At 38.0% G+C, this 16,566-nt stretch overlaps 3 protein-coding genes across 4 annotated transcripts in view; 2 read left to right on the top strand and 1 right to left on the bottom strand.

Annotated features, from left to right (window-relative positions):
* The window catches only part of Calpc (calpain C), a 66,963-nt gene extending 56,611 nt beyond the window's left edge, over window positions 1-10,352 (top strand). The window contains exons 5-16 of one of the 2 annotated variants that reach the window (XM_076793335.1): window positions 5,047-5,230; window positions 6,058-6,132; window positions 6,462-6,631; window positions 7,332-7,504; window positions 7,589-7,683; window positions 7,875-8,107; window positions 8,341-8,510; window positions 8,729-8,787; window positions 8,904-9,051; window positions 9,122-9,238; window positions 9,324-9,382; window positions 9,943-10,352. In XM_076793335.1, coding sequence (XP_076649450.1) covers window positions 5,047-5,230; window positions 6,058-6,132; window positions 6,462-6,631; window positions 7,332-7,504; window positions 7,589-7,683; window positions 7,875-8,107; window positions 8,341-8,510; window positions 8,729-8,787; window positions 8,904-9,051; window positions 9,122-9,238; window positions 9,324-9,382; window positions 9,943-9,969 — 1,510 coding nt within the window. In that variant the 3' untranslated portion in view covers window positions 9,970-10,352. The remainder of the gene's footprint in view (window positions 1-5,046; window positions 5,231-6,057; window positions 6,133-6,461; window positions 6,632-7,331; window positions 7,505-7,588; window positions 7,684-7,874; window positions 8,108-8,340; window positions 8,511-8,728; window positions 8,788-8,903; window positions 9,052-9,121; window positions 9,239-9,323; window positions 9,383-9,942) is intronic. The other variant, XM_076793336.1, reaches the window with a different exon arrangement.
* Window positions 10,353-10,685: 333 nt separating this feature from the next.
* Window positions 10,686-13,040, top strand: LOC143357103 (vesicle transport protein GOT1B). The gene is made up of 4 exons (XM_076793339.1): window positions 10,686-11,220; window positions 11,343-11,434; window positions 11,521-11,699; window positions 11,784-13,040. The coding sequence occupies exons 1-4, from the start codon at window positions 11,196-11,198 to the stop codon at window positions 11,908-11,910; spliced, it is 423 nt and encodes a 140-aa protein (XP_076649454.1). The 5' UTR covers window positions 10,686-11,195; the 3' UTR covers window positions 11,911-13,040.
* On the bottom strand, window positions 12,535-16,274 carry Ant (ADP/ATP translocase). The gene is made up of 4 exons (XM_076793338.1): window positions 15,993-16,274; window positions 13,982-14,243; window positions 13,635-13,869; window positions 12,535-13,552 (listed from the first exon to the last, which is right to left on the bottom strand). Exons 1-4 carry the CDS (start codon window positions 16,153-16,155, stop codon window positions 13,310-13,312), a joined length of 903 nt encoding a protein of 300 aa, XP_076649453.1. The 5' UTR covers window positions 16,156-16,274; the 3' UTR covers window positions 12,535-13,309.
* Between the last annotated feature and the right edge of the window lie 292 nt (window positions 16,275-16,566).

Below are 16,566 nucleotides of genomic sequence, written 5' to 3'. Positions count from 1 at the left end.
CGGACGAGTATTAAAATCAGTTAGAAAGCTCATACGTCGCGTGCCAACGCGCGCGCCCCTTTGCAGAACCAAAGAATTATGCTCGTCGCGATTCTCCGCGATTTCCATTAGAAATCAGCCGGCTTGAACCGCGCAAAGAATCCCGGGCGTACGCATCATGCGTACAGCCCTGCGCTTCGGTTCGGAAATTACAGCTTTTTACCGTCCAATCGCACTGCTACCATCCTCCCGCGATTTTATTATGTCAGTGTAAATATTACGGCGCGTTAACTTTTAACGCGCCACGATATATGGCATATCTGCTAATGAAATTTAAACAGGCGTTAATTACGAACGGTTTTATGAATTATTATTTCTTTTATCCCTCGGGATTTGAATTGATCAAATGTAACAGGCGAAAAAAAGAAAGAAAGATCTTGCATATTTTATCCACGGTCATTACCTTGTCAATTAAAATTATAAAGACATAAACTATTTATAAAGACATTTTCTCTGAAAACATAAAATCATGAAGCTTGCCATGCAGTTAGAAAGGGCACTTTCATTTTCTCAAATGTTTGTTATCATCATTACCACCGTTGTAATAAGAAATTTTGTTAATTTTTAGATACCTACGACAACTTTTCGCGGATTTCTATTTGGTCGTGCTTTCGATTTACATATTTTTGTAAACTAACGTCAGGAGTATTATTCAGTAGCGGATTTTATGGATTTATGTAAAAAAATGATTAGGTGAGACACAAAACAGTGAAGATATCAGACGATTTTAACATTACATAGCTTGTGATTTATTAAAATAATTTAGAAAAGAAGTAAATGCTTATACAGCTCCCGCTTCTTAGAATCGCCTTAGAAAATTCTTATTTTGCATACATATCCGCAACCTGATTATTAGTTTTTCGTTATACGAAACTACGGAAATTGTGAAATAAATGAATGCTGGTAAACTGTTCAATTTTGCATTAAATATCATTAAATCTATTGTACAACACAGAATTTGGTTATGCACTCTATGAAAGTTACTAAAGCTGAATGTAATTCAGTAGCCACTCCATTATAAAGCGATCCAAGAATTGTTTAAAAAGACTACACACTTGCTACTGCAAGAGATACACGTGTATACCGTCTTTTTAAACAATTTTGTGTCGCGTTAACACGAGTCTACACTTTTCCAGCAAAAATGAAGTTACATGACAGAGAGTCTCGGAGTCAACGGAGTTAGCATACGGCCAGAAAACTGTCGACCGATGTCCGACGCGTGTGTGACCAACGAGAAATCAGAATTCGGTGTAGCCTCGGAATGCCGGGTTATATTCAGCGGGCTTGTATATTTGCGCACGCACATGCCAACTAAGCAAGTATAACCGCGGATACTTTCACTCGGCGAGTAGTCGGTTCGTTGCTTGCCAGCAATGGATCGGAGGTCAGTGCACCGGTGACCACAGTCCATGCTCGTATCCGCGGCCACGAAACTACTGCACCATCCTACTCCGCCGATGCTACGCGAAAAACGAGCCTCATTAACACGTTAAGTGCCAAACATCATTCCCAGAGATTCTTGCAAAATCGGAGTAATTTAATTAATGAAAGCGAAACTAGACATTTTAAATGTATTATAGGGGATGCTGTTTTAACCCTTTTGCATTCTAAAGATCATAATAAAATTCGGTTTATCTGGATATGTCACAATAAAAATGAAGTTTCAGTTTCATCATTTTTACCCCGACACTTTATCACTTACGAAACGAATCGGAGTACAGTGCTCTATATTTGTCGCAAATGCCTAGCCGATAAAAGTCCCAGAACTATCCCCACTGCCGCAGGGTATACCCCGTTCGGTGCGAATAATAATAGTATCCCTTGGCAGATATATGCCAAGTGTTTTGGACATATATCAAGTAAAGACTGTACTTCCTTGTATAGACTCTTACTGATTACTACTTACTGATTTGCCCAAATTCTTGCAGTTCTTTCTTTGGTTCGTTAGGTTATTCTGCAAGCGTTGTAATTAAGAAAGTATAATAAATGCAACGTCAAAATATCATTTTGGCACCGGCGGGAGCTGGTAGTATGCGAAATGGCTTCTAAAAATTTCAGAGCAATTGATCATGCAGTTTTTGGTTTTCTTTTACAATTTTCCTGAGCGTTTTATGAACATTGGAAATAACATTTTTTTGCTTGATCTAATTAATCGTGTGGCACACCCTGTATAAGACATAAACCGCAATGTGACAGTAGCGCGTGGAAAGAGCTGCAAGTGACATAGCGCATCCACATGCGACTTCATCACCCCGTTAGATGGTCGCAGGACGGAAGTACGTCAATGCAAGACTCGCGTTACCGTTTGCTCACAAACTGACAACGGTATAGTCACATAGTCAGCGGAGTGTTTCAAGATCGGTCATTGGTGCGCTGACCCCTCCATGAATGCAACAATTGCAGGTGTCCAAACCAAACAACTTTCTTCCATTCTCGCACTTATTAACCATGTGTTCGACTACGAGTCAAAATTGACAATCTAATAAGATTGCATAATAATGCGTCGCTGCCTTGCATGTTAAACATGACGAAAATTTTACTCTAAACTTCACGAGGCTATGTCAAATTCTAAATACTTTATAAAAATAACAGGAACTCGGTGTAGTTAGATTATCATGTAAAAATTAATTTTTTTAATGTAAGTTTGCCAATTTATGCAAATGTCTCGAACAATTCGACCACTCACTGTAATTTCCCAGAAGCTTACCACAACCTCTGAAAATAATCTTCGCAAACGACTTATTAAATAAAGATCGAAAATGAAAATTCATAGTATACAACGGTCTTCTAATGTTTTTACAGTTTTATGTTTGGCACTTTTATCACATCAGATCCGTAGTCTAATTAACTTCTCACAATCCACCGATTATCTAATCGGGAACTGTCTGATAAACTCGACGATAGCCTGTTTTGCACACAATCGTAATACACCATTCTCGCAACGATTAAATTGTTCGCGATTACATGTAATATTCTGTACTCAAAGAACTCCGAGGATGTAGTCATCGCATTCAGCGGCAAAATTTTTCAACCGGCCGTTGTCGATGATAAATAGAAATTCCGTGCGAAGTAATGTCCATTCGATGTCTATTCACGTCAAACAACTCATTTCCGTCAAGCGTGATTCAATCAATGAAATGGGTGAGCATCATTACCCAGTTATCTCGTCCCGTTTCAGCCCGCTCGTGAACCGCTACGGAACCGTTCCGGAGATTCTCTTTCCGTCGCGGTAATTGCGAAACACCGAATCGGAAGGCCATACACGGGGCACAATTGGAAAACGGATCTGCTCGTCTTCCCTGAGAAAATACCCATGTGACTGACTTTACTCGTGCGAATGGTTACGGTTTAGACGCTAACCTGGCCTCTGTACGCGCGCGTAAACGAAAGCTCAAGCAGATAACGCGTACTACGTTCGTTACATGTGTACAGACGTCGGGCGGCGTCGGCGTGCCCGGCAAGACGAGCCCAGAGAAAACCCCGTTATCTCTAGAATACTAATTCCCGTAGGAACGGCACCGTACGGAACGAAGATACTAATCGGTTTCTCCGTTGATTTTCGACGGGGTATGTATCGATTCACGTTCTCTCGCCGATCGGACTGCATCTACACTCCTGGACAAAATGACAGCACACGTGTGCCATCTTTAATTTCTCGAAGACCACGTTGAATTTCCGAATGAAATGCACAGTACGCCCAACTCTTTTTTTTTTATTTACATTATTTTGAAACAACACGAAAAAGTTACGAATGCACTGTGCTCGGAACGAAAGTTCATTGCGTTTTTAAATGAAAATTCAAAGATAAAATTAAAATATTTCTACATAGATTTATTCAATAACTTTCTATTCTGTTGTATTCTGTTTCAATTGAAGCGACTGTAAAAATATTGGAAAAATTTGTTCGTTAATGAATCTAACGTAGATTTGAATATTGAAGTCTCCCCTTTACATGGACACAAGAAAAGTTGATGTACGATTTTTTTTTTTGGTATGTGAAATTATTAACCCTTCGCACTACGATTTATTTTACGACTACAGTGATTAGAATTTCTTTGTCATTCATAATTTCCTAGAAGAAAAAGGAATTTTACATTTATCGTATCCCCGTACGGCTGGGGACAACATTCAGTGAACACTCCTTTAAAATTAATAACGTTTTTAACATTAGATTTACGGGACCCGTCAAAATGACGGATTCTAATACTTTTAAATTGCGAATATTCAGATTGTAAAAATGCATCCATGAGCAATTGTTTAACAAATTGATTTCTTTGGGTATATATTATTTAAAAAATGGCTACAAACTTTGATCGATACATTCATGTTATTTTTATAAAGTAATGTAAAATAGTCATTTTTAGTGCTCCGTAAACCTAGTGTTAAAATTGGGTCAAGCGAGATTTTTCAGCTTTTAGAAGGGTTACGTCGACGACAATAGAATAGAATTTCACTTCGATTTGAAGGAAATTAACAACATAAATATTTGGTAGATTCTGTTCGAAACCTTCGTCGCGAGTCTGACTTGACGTTGCACTGCAAGGGGTTAAGGATGAAGAAGCCCTAATCGTTGGGGTTAAAGATAGCTCGCATGCGCTGTCGTTTTGTGCGGGAGTGTAGTGGGAAACAGAAGTTGATTCCACGGAGAGATTAACGACCAGCGGAATGGAACTTTCTTCGGGGAATCGATGATGAGCGCACGAGAAATCACGATCACACGTGGTACTCCTCCATCCGCGGCAAAGAAGGTCATGGGTCAACGGATTTTCTAGACGCCCGCTTTCCCTGGTCCGGTCTGGCAAACTCGTCGGCAGAGAGACCGCCGGTTTTCTCCGAGATTCGACGCGCAACGATGAGAAACATAGGCGATCTCGTTAACAGCGGAACGTCACGATGAGATTTCCCGTGAACCCGGCTGACCTTACCGCGCGTAATTGATAGCCGATCGCCGGGAATGTAATCCTTCTTCCTTCCACCGGGTGAAACTCATTTTTCGGTTCGTTCCAGGCTGCACGGCTCGTACGAGGCGCTCAAGTATGGCACCCTCTTGGACGGACTGTCGGATCTCACCGGGGGAATCACCGAAAGCATCGCGATACGACAAGACCCTACGGCTTGCGGAAGGGCCCTTGCCAAGCTGCTCGATATGACGTCCCTAATCACCTGCACTGTAAATAACAATCAACCGCAGGTAAATCACCATACTATAGTCCTCGTTCGATATATGTCTCAAATATCTAGCCGATGAAAGTCTCAGAACTGTCCCTACCCCATGAAGGGCCAAGAAAATATCATCTTTAGAAATCTTTAGAATTATCAAACTAATCCTTTCTCAAATATTTTATTCTTTTTTTTTATACCTAGTCTAAGAAAATTTTTAAATTACAACGAGATTGATAAAAAATTACGAGAGATTAATAGACAATAATATAATAATGAAATAAAACCGTTTTACCTGAAGTATAACAAACTGAAGTGAGGTAGAATATGATTATCTTTTTTTAATATGTTCAAGAGGCATATTAAAATTCTTCTAATGTCTTTACTGTGTTAAGTTACACCTACTAATGTTTGTCATTGAATTGATCGAAAGCAAAGTTAACAGACTTCTATCAAACTCACTCAGGGTCGAGGTACATTAACCAGAGTAAAGACACATGCCAGGAGACCTCCTGACCTAGGCACGCACCCCTGGCCAAGATTCCTGGGATAAATTTGGTCCTCTTGGCGATAGATTGGTACAATTTCAGCCTCTCAGTTCTGAATGTTTCTGGTCCAAGTTCCTCAAGCTTAATTAATTGAAATCGGGTTAAACGTCCCAGCCGACGAGACACGCGTTCGATTCAAATCTCCAGGCCCGGGTTAGCTCGATTGAAGTCTGTTATCCTTCTATTCGTATGACAACGCTAAGAGCTGGTATGAAGCCGCTTTTTCCTCGCGAAAGATCTCTTTTTTACTTTTACATTATTCTACTTATTTATTTAACCTCGGCAATTGCTTTCGTTGTTGTTAATCTAGATTCGTGCCAGCACGGAAAAACTTGCCAACGGCATCCAAATGGGAATCAATTATAGACTCTACGCTATCATAAGGGTGAGTATGATAGGAAACAAGTCTTCTATCTTTTATTGTAATTAACCGTTCGTACTTTGAGCATTTCTTTATATTTTTTGAACATATATGAGAATATATAACTCATGTAATTTTGATTATATTTACTTTTAAAAAATCACACGTACACTTCAAATACCGATGAATATGTGTGTAAAACTGCAACGCGAAAGGTTCAATAGTTTTTCTGAAAAAAATTCGAATACCCCCTTGGTTCACTCTCTTACGATTAGTTTCGCTTGCCCGTGAAAACAGAAGTTTTGCGATTTTCTCCATTGGTGTGTCACAATGTGCGATTGCGTAAAATGCAGGTGGAGACATTCAGTGGCGAAGCAGTCCCGTTAGTAAAATTAAGAAATCCTCTTGGTCCTGGTGGGGAATACGTCGGCGCTTGGGCAAGAGGTGGCCTCGAATGGGATGAAATACCGCCGATGGAAAGGGAACGTTTAGCGGTCAGAAACATGGCCGACGGAGAATTCTGGTGAGTGAAACGATTTTATTTTTTAAAGTGCTAACCGGGTCCCTTTCTGCCATACATGTCACAGGCGCAGGTCGGTCTCTTCTCTACAAAGATTAACCCTATTATTCTCATTTCACCGAAACGTTCTAGTTAGCGCGTCTGGCTACTGCATGCTACTTCTACTTTGGATCAGTACAGTAAATTCTCGGTATGTGTTGCAGAGATGTACACGATACTTATGAAAAATTCGTCCCCAATACCGCAAAACTGCTTGGGTAATAATCCATCGTGCTCCACTAATTAGTATGAATAATTGAGATTCTACTATATCGTGAATAAATCAATTAAACACGGTCCAAATTGCGTCGGGTTTGGTCTTAATCAGAAAAATGTCACGAATATGATAATAATTTTATGGAGATCAATGAATAATGTTTGAGTAATGTGTAACCCAGAACAATGGCGAATATATGATTGATCTTTTCTGGAAACTATTATGCATCTTAATTATTGATTTCGAGTGAACATTTACAGTCTTAAATAGAATAAAATTGTAACGCCAATCCATAAAAGGTGTCTAATTTATTGTTTCGCTAAACTGATAGTTTTTATTTGAATCCTTTTCAAGATTAAGAGATAATGGGGGATGCTCCCCGATTCGAGTCAATCATAAGCAATGGGATGAATACGAACGAATGAAAATTGACCGATTAACTTGCAGGATATCCTACTCGGACTTCGTGAGAACGTTCACTCACCTGGAAGTCGTACATCTTGATGCCGAAACGTCGAGGGATGAACCATCGTTGCATAGCAAACACACTTGGCAAATGAAACTCTATCAAGGCAGTTGGAGGAGAGGCGTTACCGCGGGAGGATGTCGAAACAATCAAGGTTCGTTTTGCAGTCTACTTCGACGAGTCGAATACAGGAAGTTCGGTATTGCACGATACAAACTTTGTTGGCTTTTTGTTGCAGAAACTTTTCATATCAATCCGCAGCTGCATCTGATACTCGGCGAGATGGAGGAAGTAATCGTTTCGTTGAACCAGCACTCCATCATGGAACCAAAGGTAAACTCCTTAAAATATAAATGAAGTACGAGTTAACAGAGTCTTTTAAGATAATATAGAAAACAATGCATCTACCTAGCATTAAGACTTTATGAGAAGATCGCGAATATCTTGATCAATTTTTATATTAATTTCGAAGTAAGAAATATTTTATGAAGATTGGATGCAATTCTAAATCGCATTTCTTTCAGGTGATAGGCTTCACAGCGTACACACTGCCGAAAAACAACACGGAATCGATAAATAGGAAATTTTTTAAGAAAAACAAGTCCCTGGTGAATTCGCAGTACACGAATAGTCGACAAGTGAGCCACAGGTGTCAGCTAGAACAGGGTGGCTATTTGTTAGTGCCAACAACCTTCGAGCCGACGCAGGAGACGAGTTTCACGTTGCGAGTGTACAGCAGTAAGCCTTTGGAACTCAAGTGAGTACTACAAGCAATTCGATGAACTATAAAGAGACAAAAGAAATTAGAAATCGTACGAAACGATGAGCATGTTGAGTACACGTAGAACTTCTCCACTAATAGAATGCATACAGCTTCTAAATTCGTTAAATCCGGCAATCCGGTTTAGAAAAGTAAAAAACAATTCTCACTGCGATGGCGTTCAAATTGAGACTCAATTAAAATCAATTAATTCGTTAAAATTCCTTCAGACTTCTCGACACACCACCGTCCTTGATGAAATCGGCTATCGTGAAAGCACCACCCCTGGAAGGCAAGGGTTTCTCGCAGTACGAAGCTGTTTTCTTGCAACTCGCCGACGAGCACAGAACGGTGAACGCTTTTGAACTACAGGAGCTTCTCGAGGCTTGTTTACCAAACGGTAACTAAACAGACGAAGTCAATCGTGAAAATGCAACTGCGAATCAACTGCAATATGCAATTACGAATCAATTGTATGTTGCAATATCAGAAACTCGACGAAACAATAAAGGGTTGCATGAACCTTGAAATGACATACATTAAAACATTTATAATTTGAACATCGCGTGGGATCACGGTTGTTCCAATAACTAGGTTTAATAAAGAATCAATTTACAGATTATATCAAAAGTTGCGCCTGCATGGAAGTGTGCCGACAAGTGGTCCTCACAATGGATGTATCCTTAACATCAATTTTAATTTTTGTGATTTTAAATTGTAAAGTGACGCGCACAATACTAGCACGTTATTTCTTATATTATTTCCTTGTTTTCCTTAAGTCATTATTATACAGAGTTCCGGAAGCGGGCGGTTGAAATTCAACGATTTCAAGGATCTCATGTGCAGTTTGAAGTACTGGCAGGCCGCTTTCAAAAAGCACACGAAAGAGAAGACTGGTATTCTGAAGGCTGAACGTTTGCGCGATGCCCTGCTAGAAGTTGGTAGGTTCTTATCTTGCGATCATCTCGACAGAAAAGGAGCGAAAAATCTAAAAGAAATATTCTCCATTAGGATTTCAATTGAACACGGATGTGCTTTCAATTTTAATTCTACGGTACATGAGGAAGGATGGAACGCTTCGATTCGGTGATTTCGTTTCGGCGATATTGCACTTGAGCGACGCGTTCGGTACGTGCAATATTCATACTTTTACATTTAGTAATATTGCTAATTTTGCTAAACACAATTACTAATATTTTTTATATAATTTCAGGTATATTCGAGGGTAAGGATCCCTTACAAAACGGAATCATAAAGTTAAGCTTAGCAGAGGTTTGTATTACTTTTTCACAAATGCTAGGTGTACCAATAAATTATCTATTTTACCTATACAGGGTGTTTTCGAAATCGTGGTGCAAGCGGACAAAGCAGAAACAAGACGAAAAAAAGGAATAACATTTTTTTGTTTGAAGCCTCGTTTTCAAGAAAATCAAGTTTGAAAATGCAATGAAAAAACCAATTCTACTGCCTCCATATACTAAACTAAATTAAGCACGCGAAACATGACATTAAACAAAAAAATGTTATTCCTTCTTTTCGATTTTCTTTTTGCATGTAGCCACCCGACCGCTTGTACCATCATTTCAGAAACACCCTGTATATCAATATGTACATAGTATCTGAAATTAAAAATATTTTTCCAATCTTTTCTGAACTAAAAATCGTCACAGCTTACTGTATCGTAAATACTAATTGATGTAAAACGGAATATACGATTTAACGAAAATGAATGTTGATTGTTTGAAAAAACGAATCATTTACTGGTGTATGTAATAATTTGATTATAAAAGACTAAATTATTGTATGAACTATCAACTTTCTGTTTGTTGCAGTGGCTGAGATCGTCCTTGATGTGTTAAAATAATTTACTCATCGCGACGTCTGTGTACCTTGAAACAAATATCTGTAAATAATGTTTGTTATGTCGAATGTAGACTTAAGTTTTAGCCATATTAACAATTAACGATCGAGCCCATCGTTTTATTGCTGTTTGTAAAATATTGTCATTTTTATTTCCATTAGCGATCATCATTCCATCATCAAATTAAACATTCTAAAATAACTATGTATAATATGTTGTTTGTATAAGAAATTCGTACTGGATTATAAATGTATCATTATTTTGTACAGTCCCTTTATCCGAGACATACACATATAGATAATTATATCTAATTATGTTTAATAAAGAAATATATTTTAAAGTGTAATTTATTAATAAATTGCAGGGGTGTTATGCAAATTCGTATTACATATACGCATTGATTCACAGAAACAAAACGTGTAATTCAATTAAAGACGATAATTTATTTCATTTCCTTCAGCTTTATTAAACTTTATTGAACTTTTATTGATGTTTTATTTTATGTAGTCATGATTGATATAAATATGTGTATATAGTCTGCAGTCTACTTTTGAACAATAACAAATAAGGTGAGCGTATGAAACGTAACCACAGCTATGCACTCGAAGCTATTTTAACTGTACAGAATTCCATTACCACAGTCGAACGTTCAGCAAATTGATTAAACGCAAAGACAGTTACTAACGCAGTGACTGTTTCGAAAAATAGTATATTTAGTGGTGCCTCAGAGGGTACTGTCGAGCGCAAAGAGTTAATTTTGAAAATAAAAAATAAGATTTATCTCCGAAAAATAACAAATTTTGGCAATTTTTATTATTCCTCTCAGAATCACGTATCTCCTCGTACTTAATGCGAAAATGTAAATTTATATCGAGCTGTTCAAAGAACACGTGCACCGGGCAATGGAATGACGGGCGAGAATAGACTCTCGTAAAACCTCATACGCGGGTGTTTGTATGTATGGTGCTCGTTTCATCAATGAACAGTTGATATATTCATATTTTATGAAAACTGTCGCTAATGTGGTTACACAAACGCACACGAACTATTCAATTTATGATTTTTGCAAGGTGATAAAAAGCAGTACTTAGTAGCTCGTGTCACATCATATCCAATGACGTGGATATAGGTTAGGTTTCACACACTGTTGGAACAGTCACCTAAATCTTCTTGAAACGCTACTAAGTAGTTTAGAAGCTTTACCCTGAAAACAAAAAAAGAAAAATGTTTGAAATCACGGATACGCAGAGTAAGTAATTTATCTTTTTTTTTTTCGTGTGCTTGAAAAGTGTATAGTGATCCGACAAAATTTCGTACGAGATGATGATAGAAAACGAAAGTCATTTTCAAACATTATAACATTAATTATAGAAATTGGAGTGGGACTCGCCGGTTTTGGAATATCCTTCCTTTTCCTCGGAGTGTTGTTGCTCTTCGATAAAGGGTTGCTTGCTATCGGAAACGTAAGATTTGTTCCTGCACATCTGTAGAAATTGTCATAATTTGCTTTGTTGTACCACTACTTAACTGATAAGTTGTTTATATACAGATCCTATTTATATCCGGATTAGCATGTGTTATTGGTCCAAAGAGAACCCTGAACTTCTTTTTCCAAAGGCACAAGATCAAAGCAAGCATCTCGTTCTTAGGAGGCGTTATTGTAGTACTTCTAGGTTTTCCCATTGTGGGAATGATTATAGAAACATATGGTTTTATATTATTATTCAGGTATGTAATTGTCAATTATTTAGTTATTTGGACATGTAAATATTTATTCAAATAATTATATAAATTATTATATTTGTGTTACAGTGGTTTCCTACCAGTAGCGATAAACTTTTTGCGAAGAGTACCTGTATTAGGTACTATTCTTAATATGCCTGGTCTTAGTCGAATGTTAGACATAATTGCAGGAGATTCAAACAGAACAACAGTATGATGCGTTTCTTGATGTTACCGCTCAAAGAATGTATATAAGATCGTCTACTGTATATTGTGTCCCAAGATTTCCTGTCATTCCTTATTCATGTTTGTGGATCTCTTTTGTACTGTGTAAATATCACAAATAGGTAATGCAACTCACTGATATATCAATCATTAAATTTCATGTTAAATTCATGTAGAAATAATATATAGATTTTTCATTTTCTTATAAGACAAACGTATTAAAAAATTGTATGTCCGTGAAAGCATTCCAAAAACTTCATACATACGCTGAATGTAAATCAAAAATGAAATGTTAAAATAAGAACATTTACTTGAAATCATTAATATGCTGTATCAGTAGATTAATGATACTCTGTAAGTTGAAGTTTTGTGCTTTTTACTTGGTGTGTTTGTACTAAGAAATCAATGGATGAAACATATGACATTGTCTAATATATGCTGAATATAATTATTCCTCTACAAAAATATACCATTTTACTACATAAAAACATGCAAAGATATTTATTAACCTTTCCTTGCTCAATAATGAATCATGTAAGTCGCACAACTAGTTAAAAGTAAAATTGCATTAAGATTACACTATAACGGCGTAAAGGGAAAATAAGCAAGGCATATATGAAATTTTAGATCACTTTTATTGATTCTGCTGTTTCTCTGCATGCATCCTAACATGAACAGATTAGATGCACGCGTTTGGAGTAACGTTTCTCATTATCTTACACGTAGTTGTTTGTAGTGCGAAATTAAATTACTGTTCACTGAAATTCGATGAACATCGCTGATATCATGATCGTTTATTAATTATCTACAACGGGCCGAGAATAAGGGCAGGGGCGGCCCACGTCTACACGCCCCGCCATCGCCGTTAGTGACATTTCGTCGCGCGTCCTTCTCTCGTTCAATTGTATGTATACGCTCGTATTTTGGATACTTATCTTCACTACTTAGTGACCCAACCATCGTCTACTTAGCCACATGTATTAATCGTTTCATATATCCATCGTGCTGTTAATCCGCATCTTTAGTTTCTGATATATTGCAAATATATCTTGATCTTACTCCTCTGTTTTTAATGAAAATGGTATATGAACATAGCACATGTGAACCGCTGCAAGAAAATACTGAATCCGGCAATAAATTAAGCGAATTCTCTTCTACAATCAAGATATACATTCTGCCGAGTTTCATGCGTTTCACAGGTTGCTACTGAAACACCTCAGTCTGGATTGTTTCTGAATTTCTCGACAGTTTGTTTAATGATCTCGACATTGATTCTTGGGAATCATATTGTCTGATAACTCTGCTTTCAAATCGGATGGTGAGGGTAATAAAGATGGTATTTTTGCAATTGTGATTGTGAAGGTAATGAGGTAAGGATCATTTTTAGCGGCTTAGAGGAGATTCTTAATTTCATCATAAAGTACCAATACGAGCGCACCACCAGTACCACGCAGAACGTTGGAGAAAGCACCCTTGAAGAAAGCGTTTCCACCTTCTGATTTGTAGATGGTGGCCCAGCAGTGAAGAGTGCTCTTGTACAAAATTTCGGATTTGGCGCGGCCAGACTGCATCATCATACGCCTACGTACTGTGTCGAATGGATAAGATATAATACCAGCGACGGTGGTTACAACCTGTGAAGAAAGTAAGAGTAACAATGATGAGAACATCGATTATAATTGCACAAACAGATCGAAGTCGAATGAAGTTACTTACTTGAGCAATACCCCATGAGACAAGGAATGGTGTTTTCTTCGGATCGGGCAGCATACCACGGGCAGTGTCATAGAATCCAAAGTAGGATGCACGGTAGATGATGATACCCTGAACGGATACACCGAATCCACGGTACAGACCACCAAGACCGTCAGTCTTGAAAATCTTGGTTAAGCAGTTTCCAAGACCAGAGAATTCACGTTCTCCTCCAGCTTTGCCTACATCAGCCGCCAACCTAGAAGTTATCATTATATGTAATAAATTTTGATAATTTTTCATTAATCGAAAAAGTACTTGAACATCGATTTAATTGAAATCTTCTTTGCAAAAGAAAAAAAAAAGTGTACCTGGTTCTGGCGAAATCAAGTGGGTAGACAAAACAGAGGGAAGTGGCTCCAGCAGCACCACCAGAGGCAAGATTACCAAGGAAATAGCGCATAAACTGGGTGTTCTTATCAACTCCACCAAGGAAAACTTGCTTGTACTTGTCTTTGAAGGCAAAGTTCAAAGCCTGAGTTGGGAAGTATCTGATGACATTGGCCAAGTTACCACGCCAGTAGCTCAAAAATCCTTGTTCCTTTGGAATGCGCACAAAACAATCGACCATACCTAAAACATGAGAAATTATTTATAAATTTTTATACATTTGTTCGGATAGATCTAATTTTCATAAATAAGATTTGAACTTGCAATTAATAAATTAAAGTAATCTTTGATCATTGTATTATTAAAGTATAGGAAATATCTATACATTTTATTTAAGAAATTAATAACACTGTACTATATTTGACTCTGAATACTTGCAAGTTTTGAATTTGCAACTAACACATTCGCGACCGCTGACGCGAATTCACGTAATTTTAAATTCTATTCCTGATTGCCGCTGATGTGAATTCACGTCCTGCAATTTTTGTTTCTGAATGCGGCAATATTAGGCGCATTAATGGGATTGGATTTAAATTTAAATTATTAATTAATTTAATAAATGAATAAATAATTTAATTAATAAATTAATTTAATAAATTAACAAATAATTTAATTAATAATTTAATTAATTCTTATTGATTTCATAGAATAATTAATTCTTGCTTTAGCGATACAAGTTTGCGGCAACCAGCTTCAGACTTTCATTATTTTCGCCGGTACTCAGTACTAGAAACGAAAAAAATTTGCCGGTCGCGAATGTGTTAATGAATTAAAGTAATCTACTGTCATTACATTATTAGGGTATAGAAAGGTAATTCTATCGAAGTATAAATAAGTCACAATGTCTATATATTTCCTTTGAGAAATGAATAGCACTGTACTATATGTATATGTGACTCTGAATACTTATGTAATAAATCAATAATAGATAATAATTGTATACCAATTTAATTAATTGCAGACAATTTCGCTTTAAAATTTCGTTTATCTTGTAGGAAAATAGCTAATTCTAAGAAAAAATATAAACTTCCAACATTATCGCTGAATGACTACTTCAGACATTCAAGGTCATGAAGCATGTTGTTTTAGACAATTTTATACGTTTCATGTATTCTATGTGCCAACGATACCTACTATATTATCGAACGATTGACCCTAATAGATAATTCGCATTAGAGGTGACTATTACGAAATTTTCAACGAAGCAATTTCAGCAACGTTCGTTAATCGAATGGGACCACGCTTTGTACTCTACACGTTAATACCTAACTTCCTATCTTTTTCTAAAAGAAACAGTAATTATTTTCAACATATTCATGTAATTCCTAATGAAATTCATGTTCTTAAACGCTTCATTCAATTTTTCAATTGCTCAAATTTGCAAGCTCAATAATTCTACTGTACAGCAGAGAAGACGGCCATATTGAGCCGCACAGTCATCGATCGGCACACGGAATCCTGTTCAAAGAGCAAAGCCACGCGCTGCCATCTGGTAGACGAGTTGTCTTATCGAATATCGACCCACTCGTTTGTCAGAAAACCACGACTTCCTAGTCAATCGATATTGCAAAAGTTATATAAGACCCCGAAAAGCTCACGTTTGTTACATAAAGTCGGAAATTAGACTGCCCGCTATGTACCCGGCGCACCGTTAACAATATATAGTACGATACGACATTACATAACGGGAATCTCATTCTAACCGACGTCTACAGCTAAAGCGGAATCGGTTGGCACTTTTGGAATGTCGACACGAGTGAAATGCTCTAAACTGTCACATGTTCCGAACGTCTTTCGATCTTCTACTGTTTCACGCACAGTGCTTGGCGAACCACGTTCTTCAAATGCTTTCTGACTTGTTACTACCGGGATCGGTACTATTTAGTCGACAAATTGATGAATCTACTTGTAGTTCGGCCGGTCAAGACTCACCCTTGTAACGCTGATCCTCAGCGATTTGCTTGGAGATGTGCTGTACCTGCAGCAACAGCTTCACACGCTCAATCGGAGCGACCGTGGTCTTCGAGATAGCGGCGGCCACACCGCCGGCTATGAAGTCCTTGGCAAAGGCAACTGGATCCGCAAGACCAGACATTTTGTGTTGGGTGGTTTTTGGCGTGTGAGAGAGAAACGGGTGAACAAAAGGAAGAGGAGCACAACTCCTACAATTCGGACGCGCGCCGGACGACGAGTGAGCGAGGCAGAGTTCCTCTCGTTGAACGGACCTCCGCTAAGAATAGCTGCGCAGGTCACGTGCAGACTTCTGCGCAGGTTCAATCTTCTGGCACGACCGCACCTTGGGACCCTGACACCTTGTGCACTTTCAAACGCGTACTCTGTTCCCGAATTCGTGACCTCTCTGTCGAACCTCTTGCGACACTGTCCCTTCCTGTATCTTTTTTCACGGTCACCACGCGTGTATCGGCTTGGTAAAATGCGTTCACGGACAACCCGTTCAAAATTAGACATTTACCCGCGTGTCTGACGCACTTCCGATACAAGGCGC

This window comes from Halictus rubicundus, chromosome 9 (assembly GCF_050948215.1).
Source record: "Halictus rubicundus isolate RS-2024b chromosome 9, iyHalRubi1_principal, whole genome shotgun sequence".
Lineage (NCBI taxonomy): Eukaryota > Metazoa > Arthropoda > Insecta > Hymenoptera > Halictidae > Halictus > Halictus rubicundus.
This window is presented reverse-complemented; position numbering and strand designations above follow the sequence as displayed.